Below are 12408 nucleotides of genomic sequence, written 5' to 3'. Positions count from 1 at the left end.
AGACAACAGGTGGAAATCCTATGCTTCCTGGCTGATGTTTTGGTTACTTTTGAATGCTGGCGGTGCTTTCACTCTAGTGGTAGCATGAGACGGAGTCTACAACCCACACAAGTGGCTCAGGTAGTGCAGCTCATCCAGGATGGCACATCAATGCGAGCTGTGGCAAGAAGGTTTGCTGTGTCTGTCAGTGTAGTGTCCAGAGCATGGAGGCGCTACCAGGAGACAGGCCAGTACATCAGGAGACGTGGAGGAGGTCGTAGGAGGGCAACAACCCAGCAGCAGGACCGCTACCTCCGTCTTTGTGCAAGGAGGAGCAGGAGGAGCACTGCCAGAGCCCTGCAAAATGACCTCCAGCAGGACTGGCCCGCCCGTTCCCCAGACCTGAATCCAATTGAGCACATTTGGGACATCATGTCTCGCACCATCCACCAACGCCACCTTGCACCACAGACTGTCCAGGAGTTGGCGGATGCTTTAGTCCAGGTCTGGGAGGAGATCCCTCAGGAGACCATCTGCCTCCTCATCAGGAGCATGCCCAGGCGTTGTAGGGAGGTCATACAGGCACGTGGAGGCCACACACACTACTGAGCCTCATTTTGACTTGTTTTAAGGACATTACATCAAAGTTGGATCAGCCTGTAGTGTGGTTTTCCACTTTAATTTTGAGTGTGACTCCAAATCCAGACCTCCATGGGTTGATAAATTGGATTTCCATTGATTATTTTTGTGTGATTTTGTTGTCAGCACATTCAACTATGTAAAGAAAAAAGTATTTAATAAGATTATTTCATTCATTCAGATCTAGGATGTGTTATTTTAGTGTTCCCTTTATTTTTTTGAGCAGTGTATATTTTGATTTGTTTAACACTTTTTTGGTTACTACATGATTCCATATGAGTTATTTCATATTTTTGAAGTCTTCACTATTATTCTACAATGTAGAAAATAGTAAAAATAACGAAAACCCCTTGAATGAGTAGGTGTGTCCAAACTTTTGACTGGTACTGTATGTGTTACTTTTACTTTATCATTCCTGAATTCACAACATTGTTTGTCAACATTTGAGTTTTTGTAAGTCAGGTTACTCAGACCAACTTGCTATCTTTTATTTTTGCAATGACAGAAGTCTCACACTGGTGTTTCTGTTTTCTGTTCCCTTGCAGGTGTACTTTTTGCTCAGGCAGCAGGGTCAGCCTCGTCAGGCCCCTCTGGATCATCAAGTAACAACAAAGCCCCTGGTGGGCACAGTGGATCCTAGTGGCTCCCCTACACACCTACCTCATCCACCTATCTTTGATGCTAACTAAAGCCAAAAATAAACCTCATTTTCTACTTAGCCTATGCCAAAAAAAAACATATATATGGCAACACAAACTGAAACTCAGACCACTTGAAGTACACTCTCAGGTCCTCTCATATATTCTTCCCTCTTTTGTTCTTTAGCCTAAATAAGTTTGAATAACCCAACAAGGAGCCAGTATATGATAGATATTTGCACAGCCTATGAATAATTTATTTCTACATAAATGTACAGATTATCTGAGAACAAAAGAAAAAGAATACATTGGAAGGGTAATGCACTGTTTAAACATTTAACACAGCTACTGACTGACAATGAAGCTTCTTCTCAAGAGGAAAAATAAGTTGTTTGTAACATTATCATTCTCCTCATTGTTATTATTATCATCATCATCACTAACAATATACTCATTGCAAAAAATATATATTTAGGATTCTATAAAGCATTTTACATTTCTTGTATTTTAAGTAGAAAAGCTTTAAAGTATGTTATTTCTTCAGGGTATAACAAAGTATCATTGTGACCTCATGTTATAGAATTCCTCTTTTACGTTTGCAGGATGCGGTCGGAAACAAATCAATCTTTGCTGAGATTTTCTATTAATTGCTCAGACACAGGTTTTGTCTTGCATTTTTTTCTAGTAGAAGTCACAGGAATTCTTAATGCTCATTGGGCTTTAGAATATGTGCAGGTTTTTCTCAGGTGTCCGCCAGATTGCTGTGAAACAATATCATTGTATTTAACTGCTATATGTTTCAGTCATAGCCACACATTATACAAACGTATTTCCTGGTTTGAGTGTTTGTTTCTCTCATGACACATTTCAACCATATTTTTTGGATTTTCATGTAGAATTTAGTTTTCTATCAGGTTGTCTCATCAATTACCCAGGGTACTCTGTCCTTTTATAAGAAGTGGGATCATCTTCACTCTACTTAAAGCTTTTAGTTTAATGGTTGATCACTCTGAGATGACACAGGGTAGGGATTGATATGTGCAAGAATTCTTAGCTCTGCCGTTGTGCGCCTTTAAAACTAAGGTTTGGGGCTGGAAGTGACTCTATTTAGAAGCTTGTCATCATAATGTCTCAAGAGTGCCTACACCTTGATATGTGAAATCTTCATAACGACAAAGCATTAATGAATTTAGCTACATGCTTGCATTATATAGTGCTGCTTATATCCAAGTGCTTCTTATATTCACAGCTATACCATTATCTTCAATCTGTTGAGGAGTCAGAGGAGGCCAGTTTAATGACAATAGAAGATGTTACAAAGAATACTGTGGGATTGACAGATATCTGTTTCACCTGCTGGCATTTGCTTTACTTAATTTCAATTATCAGAAGTACAGTTTTTTTTTGTATATAACACAGTTGCAGAGTAATCATGCTCCTGTAGCAACACAACAATGGTTGTTCTATTAAACAATTTTCACTGAAGCGTATGAAGGAGTCTGTCCTCGCCAGCTAGACCCTGGGGGGAAAAGCTCTCTCAGAGAATAATAAAAGTCATAGCCAATTATTATCCCAATAAATGGCTAACGATAACATAGAGCTGTGTTATGGTTTAAAGGATGGGTGGAAACACCCAATCAATTCCTGACTTTTGGGTCAGCACTGCTCTTCAATTTGATATTTTTACCACTTTGTCCCCAAGGCAAGCATCCCCATCCGAGCATCTTCTCATTTAAAAAAATATAAATTTCGATCAGATATCCATTGATTTGCAGCTCTCAGAGATATTTGCATTTTAACTGCTAAGGTGTATTCATCTTAAGATAGCTAGGTGGGATAACCACATATCACAGTAAGTACATTTTTCCTAAATAAAGTAGCTATCAGCAAGTCAGAGCTAGCAAGGGGGGAAAAGGTAATGTGTTTCAGATGTTTGCAGAAGATGGGCAGGGACTCTGCTGTCCTAGCTTCAGGGAGAAACTTGTTCCACCATTGGGGTGCCAGGACAGAGAAGAGCTTGGACTGGGCTGAGCGGGAGCTGCCCTTCAGTAGGGCCAAGAGGGCCAAGAGACCAAAGGTGGCAGAATGGCGTGCTCAGGTTGGGGTGTATGGTTTGAACGTAGCCTGAAGGTAGAGAGGGGTAGTTCCTGTTGCTGCTCTGTAGGCAAATACCATTATCTTGCTGCGACTGGAACCCAATGGAGTGTGCTGAGGAGCAGAGTGACATGGGAGAACTTGCAACGGTTGAACACCAGGCAGGCTGCAGCGTTCTGGATACGTTACAGGGGTTTGATGGCACAAGCAGGGAGCCCAGCCAACAGCGAGTTGCAGTATTCCAGATGGGAGGTGACAAGTGCCTGGATTAAGACCTGCACCGCTTCCTGTGTGAGGTAGGGTCATACTCTGTTGTAGAGCATGAACCTGCAGGAGCGAGTCACTGCTTTGATGTTTGCAGAGAACGACAGCATGTTGACCAGTGTCGTGCCAAGGTTCTTTGCACTCTGGGAGGGGGACACCATGGAGATGCCAACTGGGATGGACAGGTCTTGGAGCGGGCAGACCTTCACCGGGAGGAAGAGCAGCTCCATTTTGTTGAGCTTGAGGTGGTGGGCCGAAATCCAAGCTGAGATATCTGCCAAGCAGGCAGAGATATGTGTTGCCACCTAGGTGTCAGAAGGGGAGAAGGAAATAGTAGTTGAGTGTCATCTGCATCGCAGTGAGGGGAGAGACCACAGCCTTCTGTCAGATTCTCCTCTCCACTCTCTCAGGGCTGCGCGTCTCAAACTCTTGGGACTGCTTCCTACCTGGCAGGCTGCTCCTACCAGGTGACGTGGAGAGGATCTGTGTCAGCACCATGTACTCTCACTACTGGCATGACCCAGGGCTCTGTTCTAGGCCCTCTGACGGAGCTGAGTGAGAGAGAAGAGGAGAGGGCCTAGAACAGAGCCCTGGGTCATGCCAGTAGTGAGAGTACATGGTGCTGACACAGATCCTCTCCACGTCACCTGGTAGGAGCAGCCTGCCAGGTAGGAAGCAGTCCCAAGAGTTTGAGACGCGCAGCCCTGAGAGGGTGGAGAGGAGAATCTGACGGAAGGCTGTTTCTGTATCTTCAAGAAACCGCATCGATTCACACTCGGTACTTTTCAGAATCCTCAGGGAAGGTCGATTTTGACTTTATTGTAGTAACAATAAGGAGATGTTACACACATTGTATACCTCATGGTCTTTTTTCCTGCAGATCCATTTGACCTCAATGTAGGCCAGCTGTGACACAGCCTGGGATCGAACCCGGGTCTGTAGTGACGCCTCAAACACGGCGATGCAGTGCCTTAGACCACTGCGCCACTCGGGAGGCCCCACAAATTGATTTTAATAAACATTTGGTCCCCCCAAAAATGCAGCCCTCCGTTGAATTTGAAAATCCCGATGTGGCCCTCGAGCCAAAAAGTTTCCCCACTCCTGGTCTAACGCCGTTAATAATTTATTTATCATAATTGATGACAATCCCTTTGGATTGTTTTGGCAACATGCAATGAGACCAGGGAAGCCTCTGTCAGCAATACTGACTTTATGCCTTGGTGATGCTGCCTCCTAGTGGATTTATTTGTTACAGCACACAATCAGATACAGTTTGGGATGCATAGCTGTTCATAGCTTCCGTGGTAGGCCTAATCTCTGCCTTTACTCTGTTTCTATTTGATTGCAAGGCCCACAGTTTAGATTTCAACTTGATTTTGAGGAGAATTCTATCATTTCTTCATCTCAACAGAAGTTAGGAGACCTACTTATCATGGAAGAGGCTTGCTTATAGATTTCTATTCTATATCCTTTAGATTTTAGAGAGATTCTCATCAGAATCTTTCCATGAATGTTCAGCCTTAAGACATTATAAGACATACCACTTGCTTTAGCTATCTGTTTGGTAGATTGTACATGGCTGGGACAACCAAAACATATGTGAAGATGAAATAAAATACAATGTTATTGTGAATGAAAACATATAGTTCTATTTACAGGTTAATTCATAGAATTGTCACAGCATAAGAAATCTTGTAATTATAGCACTTCTGAAAAGTAATTATACACTTCTGAAAAGTAATTATACACTTCTGAAAATTCTTTGGATGGCTCTAGATTATATTACTTTGTTTTTACATTGACGTTTTCTTTAAAAAAATATGATATAGCAACCTAGCACAGACATTACATTTACAGCTGATGACATTTATTATCATGATATTAATAACAATAGTTATTATATTAATGATAATAATATTGTGATTTGGGGAACCGCTGGGTTGATTTTGTTAACTATTTTGTTGTCATGTGCAGTACTTGGAAATTTAGAATATAAATGAGGCTTTTTTCTTCTACTTCTCAGGAATATACTTCTACCTCCAGTTTTTATGGATGTATCCCTGCTAGGGCTAAAGTTACAGGTTAGTGTGTGCACATGGTGTTGCGCTTTGTATTTCTCTCTTTCTCTTCATTGGTGTTACAGATTATTTTTCATGTTGCACTTTTGCATTTTGGTCGGTTTTACCCCTAGGCAACAAACTGCTATATTGAAACACTATTGCTGCAGCCTACAACTACTTCTTATAGGTACAGGCACAAAAGTAATTTTCAGTCCGTTTTGTGCATGTGTGATATTTATTCTCAATATTTTCTATGATGAACCTTTTTTCCACTGAATGGGATGTTTCCCAAAATACAAGGAAACAAGTGAAGTTCAGGGGTGGCATTTTGTGCCTCTTCAGTGACCAGTTTTTAGCAAGGTGTAGTGCCCAAACAACAGATCAACAACACGCTTTTTAGAACGTGTGATCTCTTTTTAATGCTTTTTTCTGAGGGGTGAAGAACGATTCTTGCCTATTTAATCAATGTGTTTGTGTGAATACATTCATTTTGGATATAAATAAATATAACATTTTCTTAGAATGTCAGCTGAGGTTTTACACCACAATTGCATTGATAAATACTTCAGCACAAAGAGACAATGAATGTTTCAGGGTTTCTTTAGAACAGATTACATTGAATGTTGGTATCAACTGAATGGCATGGTTAAACCTGGAAAGATTACATTCTATATCTTTAAACACATTTGTAAATTGTTATCCATCAGCCTTTACATTGGAAAAGTTTAAGACATGATTTATCTGATGTAGGCCTATCTGCCTGGATTTTAAATGGGGGGAAAAACATAAGTATACAATCTTAAATAAAATGGGTGTGTTTTATTGTATTTTGTATTGAACCTTGTCTTATTACTGATGTACATTATGTACATTGTTACTCAATTTTTACAAAACATTTTAGGTATACCAATGGTTCGCAAAAATACACCTCGAAAGTTTACACTTTGTCATACACCATCTATTCATCCACAAAACAATAAAACATCGGGAGTTAACTGTAAACAAAAAGCCATACAAATGGAATATGAATAGAATATGACTATTATTCCCCTATCTAGAAATGGTCTGCCACCACCAGGCTACCAGCTGCAACGTGACATGGGTATCACGTTGACTGTTTTTTTCAAAAGCACCGCCCCTTGATTACAGCTAGCTACAGCAGTAGACCTTCCCGGTAGATTTAAATGAACAGAAACTAAACAGCACGAAAACGAATGGAATAAAGGACGAAAAGCAACCACAAACAGGAACTGATCTGTCCTCGACTTTTTTTAGTAGGTACAAGGATTATTGTCCGTGTACAACATTTCATTTTGTGAAGATGAGACTTCGGTCTCGAAGTATTGCTGACCCTTCATCAGCACCGTTTAACGGTCGGCGGTCCTCGAAGAGAGCGGCTCAGAGCGTAACTCCGGAAAAGGTAAATCGATGAGCTTGTTTTGACCAAATATCTTGGAATAAGCTGACTTTTGAATGCGTATTACGCATTATCGTTGGCTTAAACAAAATTGCTAGCCGAATTCACAATCGCTTGCTAACTAGCTAGCCGATTTGACAACCGTAAACAATGATGTTGTAATAGTTAACTAGAAAAATGCTCTTAGTCGCTAGGACACTATTTTCACGCTGCTTCGATACAGCTACGACTGGAAGTGATTTTCATGGCAGGTTATGAGAACATTTTCGCTAGCCCTAACCTTTTTCCTAACCTAACACGTTAATTATCATAAGCTGAATATGTTCATTCTCAACCTGCTGCATAAATTCTCCTAACCTACTACGAAAAAATTAATTCCGGTTGTAGATGTAACGAAGAGGCGTGAAAAGAGTTTATCCTCACTCGCTGGCAAAACTGGCTAACTACAACGGACAATGTTGCAATGGGTTCTTGTTCACAGTTCCAACTGACCAGTTGGCCACCCTGAATGTATTTGTCGTTCTTACCCAAAACTATATATGCAATATTTTATCTCATTTATAATAACTGAACATAACCTGTCCGTAATATAAAACGGTGACCCATGTTTTTTGTTTAACATCACACTGGTTTTATCATCAACTCATGTTGATACAGGCAGGTAGGCATGTCTTGCATTTCGCCTGAAATAGCTCCACGGATGTAGTGTCTGGCAGAGAGGATACAGATTACCCATCACAAGTAGGTCGAGGGGGAGGGACTTGAACTAGTATCTATGTCGCCATGCGCTCTGTTTTTACTATCACTGTAGCTAGATGTTGTTAAATGTCAGTATACACACTTGATTGAATTGAATCCTCCATAGGACAAAGACTCATAATAATGTGGTCATTAGTAGGTCAGTTGGTAGATTGTGGTGCTTGGAACTCCAGGATAGTGGGTTCGTTTCCCAGGACCGCCTGTACATACAATGTATGTATGCATGACTGTAAGTCGCTTTGGATAAAGCCTTTTTTGATCAAGGTTTGGGTCAGCCTGTATGTGAGACAACTTGCAAGTTGTTATACTAGTGCCCAATACTTTACTGACATACAGTTGGTGGGGGTAATTCTGATCCTTTTTATGTGAGCTTTTAGCTACTTTTTCAGACTGTCACAATGATATTTTGTGTGTGTAGGATGAAGATGTACAACAGCCAGATAACCAGTCACTCTACCCTGATGATGATATCCCCACAGCTACAAAGCGCCCTCTTGTACAAGGGCGTGGGAGGAAAAGGGTGGCAGCCCCTGCCTATGAAGACAGAGAAGGTACCCATTTATTTTGGTGAATGCAATTGCTCTATTGTTGTTTATTTCAAGATGGAAACTAAATACTGACAATCATTCTGTATTAATTTCTAGATCTGGGCTTCAAGACCCCCGTTAATGTGCACCATCACCGGGTGCTGTCCGAGCTAAACCCCTCCTCTCCCCTCAATTCCACTGTGCGAAATATCTACTCCCCCATGGTCCGGTTCCTCACACCTACCAAGGAAAGTAAGTACATCAAAGGTGGATTGGATGGGCTATGTTTGAAATGGTGTACTTGCACACTATTTAGTAAGCAATCCCGAGTGTGTGTGTGTTTGGCTTTTGTATGTATTTTACAAGTAGGGTAGCCTGCTTGGAAGGCCAGGGGCTAATTCATGGGTGTGCAGTGTTTGTGTTCAGATAGAACTGTATTGTGTAGAACAGACATTCTTCTGTCTTGGAGAATATGCCATCATGGTTTGGCACTTTCCTGAGTCCATTGGGTAGGCCTATTTGTTTATAGAGAAACTGTCACTTTCGGTTTCTAATAAACAAACTACTGTATAGGCTAGCAAGGACTTGCATGTGATTATTGAGGCTAGAGTAGATGAGGTCAGCACAGTAATGGCTCAATTGGTCCAGGGTGAATGAGTCTTATTCATTTGAATCAAGGCTGTTTTTTTTGGTGTTTTTTTTTCATCTATTCAGATGCGAGAACCCCCAGCAGTGGTGATGTGATGAGCCCAGAGCAGTGTGTGTTTGGCTATGGTTCCATCAGCCTTCTCACTGGAGATGAGGACAATGATGACGTTTTCAGCCCGTGGGTTCTTCCGTTTTTTTGTTCTTGGTTCTTTGGAATACGATTATAAGGCTGCATGCCATAACATATTATGAAATACAATGTGTCTACTTGACGAATTAGATCACCTCAGGATCATCTTGGGGCTATGTCATAATGCAGGATCAAAGAGTTACCAGCAAACCATCCATTGGTGTAAAATAACTCTGATAAGATAATCAACAGCTGGGCATCTAAAGTAAGCTGGCCAGCCTGGCCAACATAATTGTTCCTGGTTTGTGATGCACTTCTGCTGAAATAATCCACTGCCCATACTTGCTTTCCTAATGTCTGTGGTTCTCAAGGACTCCCTTTTCCTGAAAGTAATGAATCCATTGCATTGTGGTATTTAGCTTTACCTTCATCAAGAACATTCCATCCAAATCCCAGCAGTCCAAACCGTGCATACGAGACATCCCGCCTAAGACGAGGAGTACGCCCCAAGCCACTCTAGTTTTAGATCTGGTGAGTGTTGGGTTTACCTTTGAGATTAGTGACTAATCAAAGCATTTACTTTTGTAATTCCCATGCAAAGTATAATATATATTTTTAGGCGGGTCTAGTTTACAGTCTGATATTTACTTAGTATATTAATGTATTGGTTGTATTTCCATGATGATTACCAAGTTATATTATCATTCCATCAAAATTAAACACTATGGGGTACCAATTGCTTGGACATTTTTTGTTCTAGGATGAAACGCTCATGTACAGCTCTCTGAACCGGATTGAGGATGCAGAGTACACCTTTCGCACATGTTTCCAGGACAATCATTACAAAGTTAGTGAATCAATCTGTTCATTTCAGACTTCTAAGGCCTCAGGAAGGCAGTGAAAAGGGCTTTTAATATTTGCTTGAATGACCAGTGTTTATTTTTTTTTAATAGGACGAATGTCTGTCTAATGACAGTAACATAAAATATTGTAATATTTTAATTTTCTTACCTCAATAGGTCTACATGATTCTACGACCACATGTGAAAGAATTTCTGGAAGCCATGACAAAACATTTTGAGGTATGTTTTCAAGTTGTTGTTATGTGTGCAGTAGCCATTTGTTTTTATTTTAGCTACATGTTTAACTTTCCCCCATTTATGTGTAATATGTTTATTGTTAAGAAGCCAGTTAATTGAATGACTCAAATGTGTTTTTCGCAGATGTTTGTTTATACATCTGCAAAGAAAGAATATGCAGAGAAAATACTGGACATCTTGGACCCGAAAAGAAGGCTGTTTCGGTATGAGAAGTAACATTTTTTTTACTTTGGTTGCTGTCCTTTTGCCATGCTTGTTTTGCTGTATTGTTTTAGTGATATTGCAGCTGCAGAGTTCTGTGTACCAGAGACAGGCTGACAATCTCATCTACTTTGAATAATTTGCGGAATAGATTTCAGTTGATAAGGTTGTACTTTAAATGTGTATAACTGATATCTCCTTTTGTAGACACTGTTTATATCATGTACATAACTGATATCTTCTTTTGTAGACACCGTTTGTATCAACAGGACTGTACCTGTGTTCTTGGGCACTATGTCAAGGATTTGGGCGTACTTAAGAGGGACCTTGCTAAAACGGTGGTTTTGGACAATGCTCCACACACATACCCCTACCATGTGTGTTTACTGTGATGTTGTTCACTTAATTATACGATGCATATTTTTTTTCTATATTTTTTTTTCTTTAGAAGCAGAGTGGAGTTTTATTAAACTTCCTGCTTTATTTCTGCAGCTGATGAATATGCTTCCCATCAAGAGCTGGTCTGGGGATAAGGAGGACAAAGAACTTCAGAAGCTCATCCCGTATCTTGAGAGAGTGTCCGGAACAGTACGTTGACAGTGTTTTGGTATCTAACCTCCGGTGGCATACAAAGTATTATTTTCATGAAATTGTAGTGTTTCTTTTTTTGTTGTTGCAATTTCTATAATTCACGACCTAGTTAGGTGTCTTCTAGGATTAAATCTCGTTTGACAAAACAAACATCACACATGCAACAGAGATCTCATTTGGAAAGTGGGTATACCCCTGGGGTGTGGAAAAAGCTGAAAAACTAACCTTGAGTCAATCTCAAACACTTGGCTAGTATTCTACAAATACCACAAGTTAAAACCGTTATCTTATGTTTGGAAATGTAATTCAGAAAGACTGGGCCACAACTTGTATTCCACAAGAAACAGCACCAGTGTTCTACAAAATAAATAGTGGATGTTTTACTAACTTGAAGGCACCATTTTTCTGTAGGATGATTGCCGGGAGGTACTGAAGAGGAGGACAGACCACTTTCACAGACTGCTCTCTGAGGATTGAGAAAAGGCTTCTGATCATCCTTCCATAAACGTTTTAATTGCAAACATGAACTAGATCTACTATTCTAGTCTTTCTGTATAATCCCTGAATGACCAATGGGTTTCTGTTAGTGTGTCAATTTAAAATGCAGAGATTCTATATTGTTCCCAAACATTTCTCACTCAGCCCAGCAATAAATTGCTAATAGTTGAAAAATGAACTATTTAAATATAATGACGCAACTTAAAATATGTTCTTCATACATAATAATCCTAATTTATTGACAGAAAATAGCTTTTTAGAAGCTGTTATGTAAATATTCTTTGATTATTTTAGTGACATGATTAGATTTTTCACCTCAACAAAAGCCAGAACAAGTTTATCTGTAAATAATAAAACAACTTAAACCATGCTGGTATTTTTCAGAATCATTTGAGAAGTGTCCGATGAATTTAGTCTTATTTGTCTGGATGACCTCTTGCATTTTCGTGCATATCTCCCTTTACGCTTGTCAAACTAGATTCTGACACTACTGCTTACATCTGCACTGGGGTCGGACAGGCTTCCTGTTTAGGTTAAGACACTACGGAGCTGGTGTAAGTTATGGCTCGGAAAACATAACTCAATCCAGGGATGAGAAATGCGTTCTCCGAATTGTCCCATTATCCAAACTGTTACACTGAGAATCATTGAATGACTGCTAGTTTAAGTAAATTGTTACTTGTCCTCATTTTAGCTATTGGTACCCACCGCAGTCATTATGGAATGGCACGTAGCGTTGAACAAAGGAACTGATTAGCTGACACTGCCATTCCAAAATGGCTGCTTTAGCTTCTACTACTTAGCATGAGGATTGAAAGGGCCATTTTCTGGAAAAACTAGTGGTCATTCAATTTCGATCTAAC

At 40.1% G+C, this 12408-nt stretch overlaps 2 protein-coding genes across 6 annotated transcripts in view; both read left to right on the top strand.

Moving 5' to 3' along the window:
- The window catches only part of arid3a (AT-rich interaction domain 3A), a 60676-nt gene extending 57827 nt beyond the window's left edge, over positions 1-2849 (top strand). For all 4 annotated transcript variants that reach the window (XM_014149309.3, XM_014149310.3, XM_082962735.1 and 1 more), the window contains one exon: positions 1164-2849. In XM_014149309.3, the coding sequence (XP_014004784.3) occupies positions 1164-1258 (95 nt within the window). In that variant the 3' untranslated portion in view covers positions 1259-2849. The remainder of the gene's footprint in view (positions 1-1163) is intronic.
- A 3956-nt stretch (positions 2850-6805) lies between these two features.
- On the top strand, positions 6806-11914 carry ctdspl3 (CTD (carboxy-terminal domain, RNA polymerase II, polypeptide A) small phosphatase like 3). 2 transcript variants are annotated; one of them, XM_014149314.3, is made up of 11 exons: positions 6806-7094; positions 8269-8401; positions 8495-8629; positions 9092-9203; positions 9575-9686; positions 9916-10002; positions 10175-10237; positions 10379-10458; positions 10707-10833; positions 10949-11044; positions 11459-11914. In XM_014149314.3, exons 1-11 carry the CDS (start codon positions 6996-6998, stop codon positions 11522-11524), a joined length of 1110 nt encoding a protein of 369 aa, XP_014004789.2. In that variant the 5' UTR covers positions 6806-6995; the 3' UTR covers positions 11525-11914. The 2 variants fall into 2 exon arrangements, with proteins under 2 accessions (XP_014004789.2, XP_082818859.1); XM_082962733.1 differs by lacking the exon at positions 6806-7094 and adding an exon at positions 7972-8079.
- The last annotated feature ends 494 nt before the right edge of the window (positions 11915-12408 follow it).

The sequence above is a fragment of the Salmo salar genome, chromosome 16 (genome assembly GCF_965601325.2).
Source record: "Salmo salar chromosome 16, fSalSal1, whole genome shotgun sequence".
NCBI classification, from domain to species: domain Eukaryota; kingdom Metazoa; phylum Chordata; class Actinopteri; order Salmoniformes; family Salmonidae; genus Salmo; species Salmo salar.
Note: the sequence above shows the minus strand (reverse complement) of the source record. Positions and strands in the feature narration are given on the sequence as shown.

Bases quoted from the DNA above. Each gene is read 5' to 3' on its own strand.
- ctdspl3 (XM_014149314.3), top strand. From the start codon at position 6,996: ATGAGACTTCGGTCTCGAAGTATTGCTGACCCTTCATCAGCACCGTTT. The intron at 8,630-9,091 runs GTAAGTACATCA...TCATCTATTCAG, and splicing joins CCTCACACCTACCAAGGAAA to ATGCGAGAACCCCCAGCAGT. The intron at 10,459-10,706 runs GTATGAGAAGTA...CTTCTTTTGTAG, and splicing joins CCGAAAAGAAGGCTGTTTCG to ACACCGTTTGTATCAACAGG.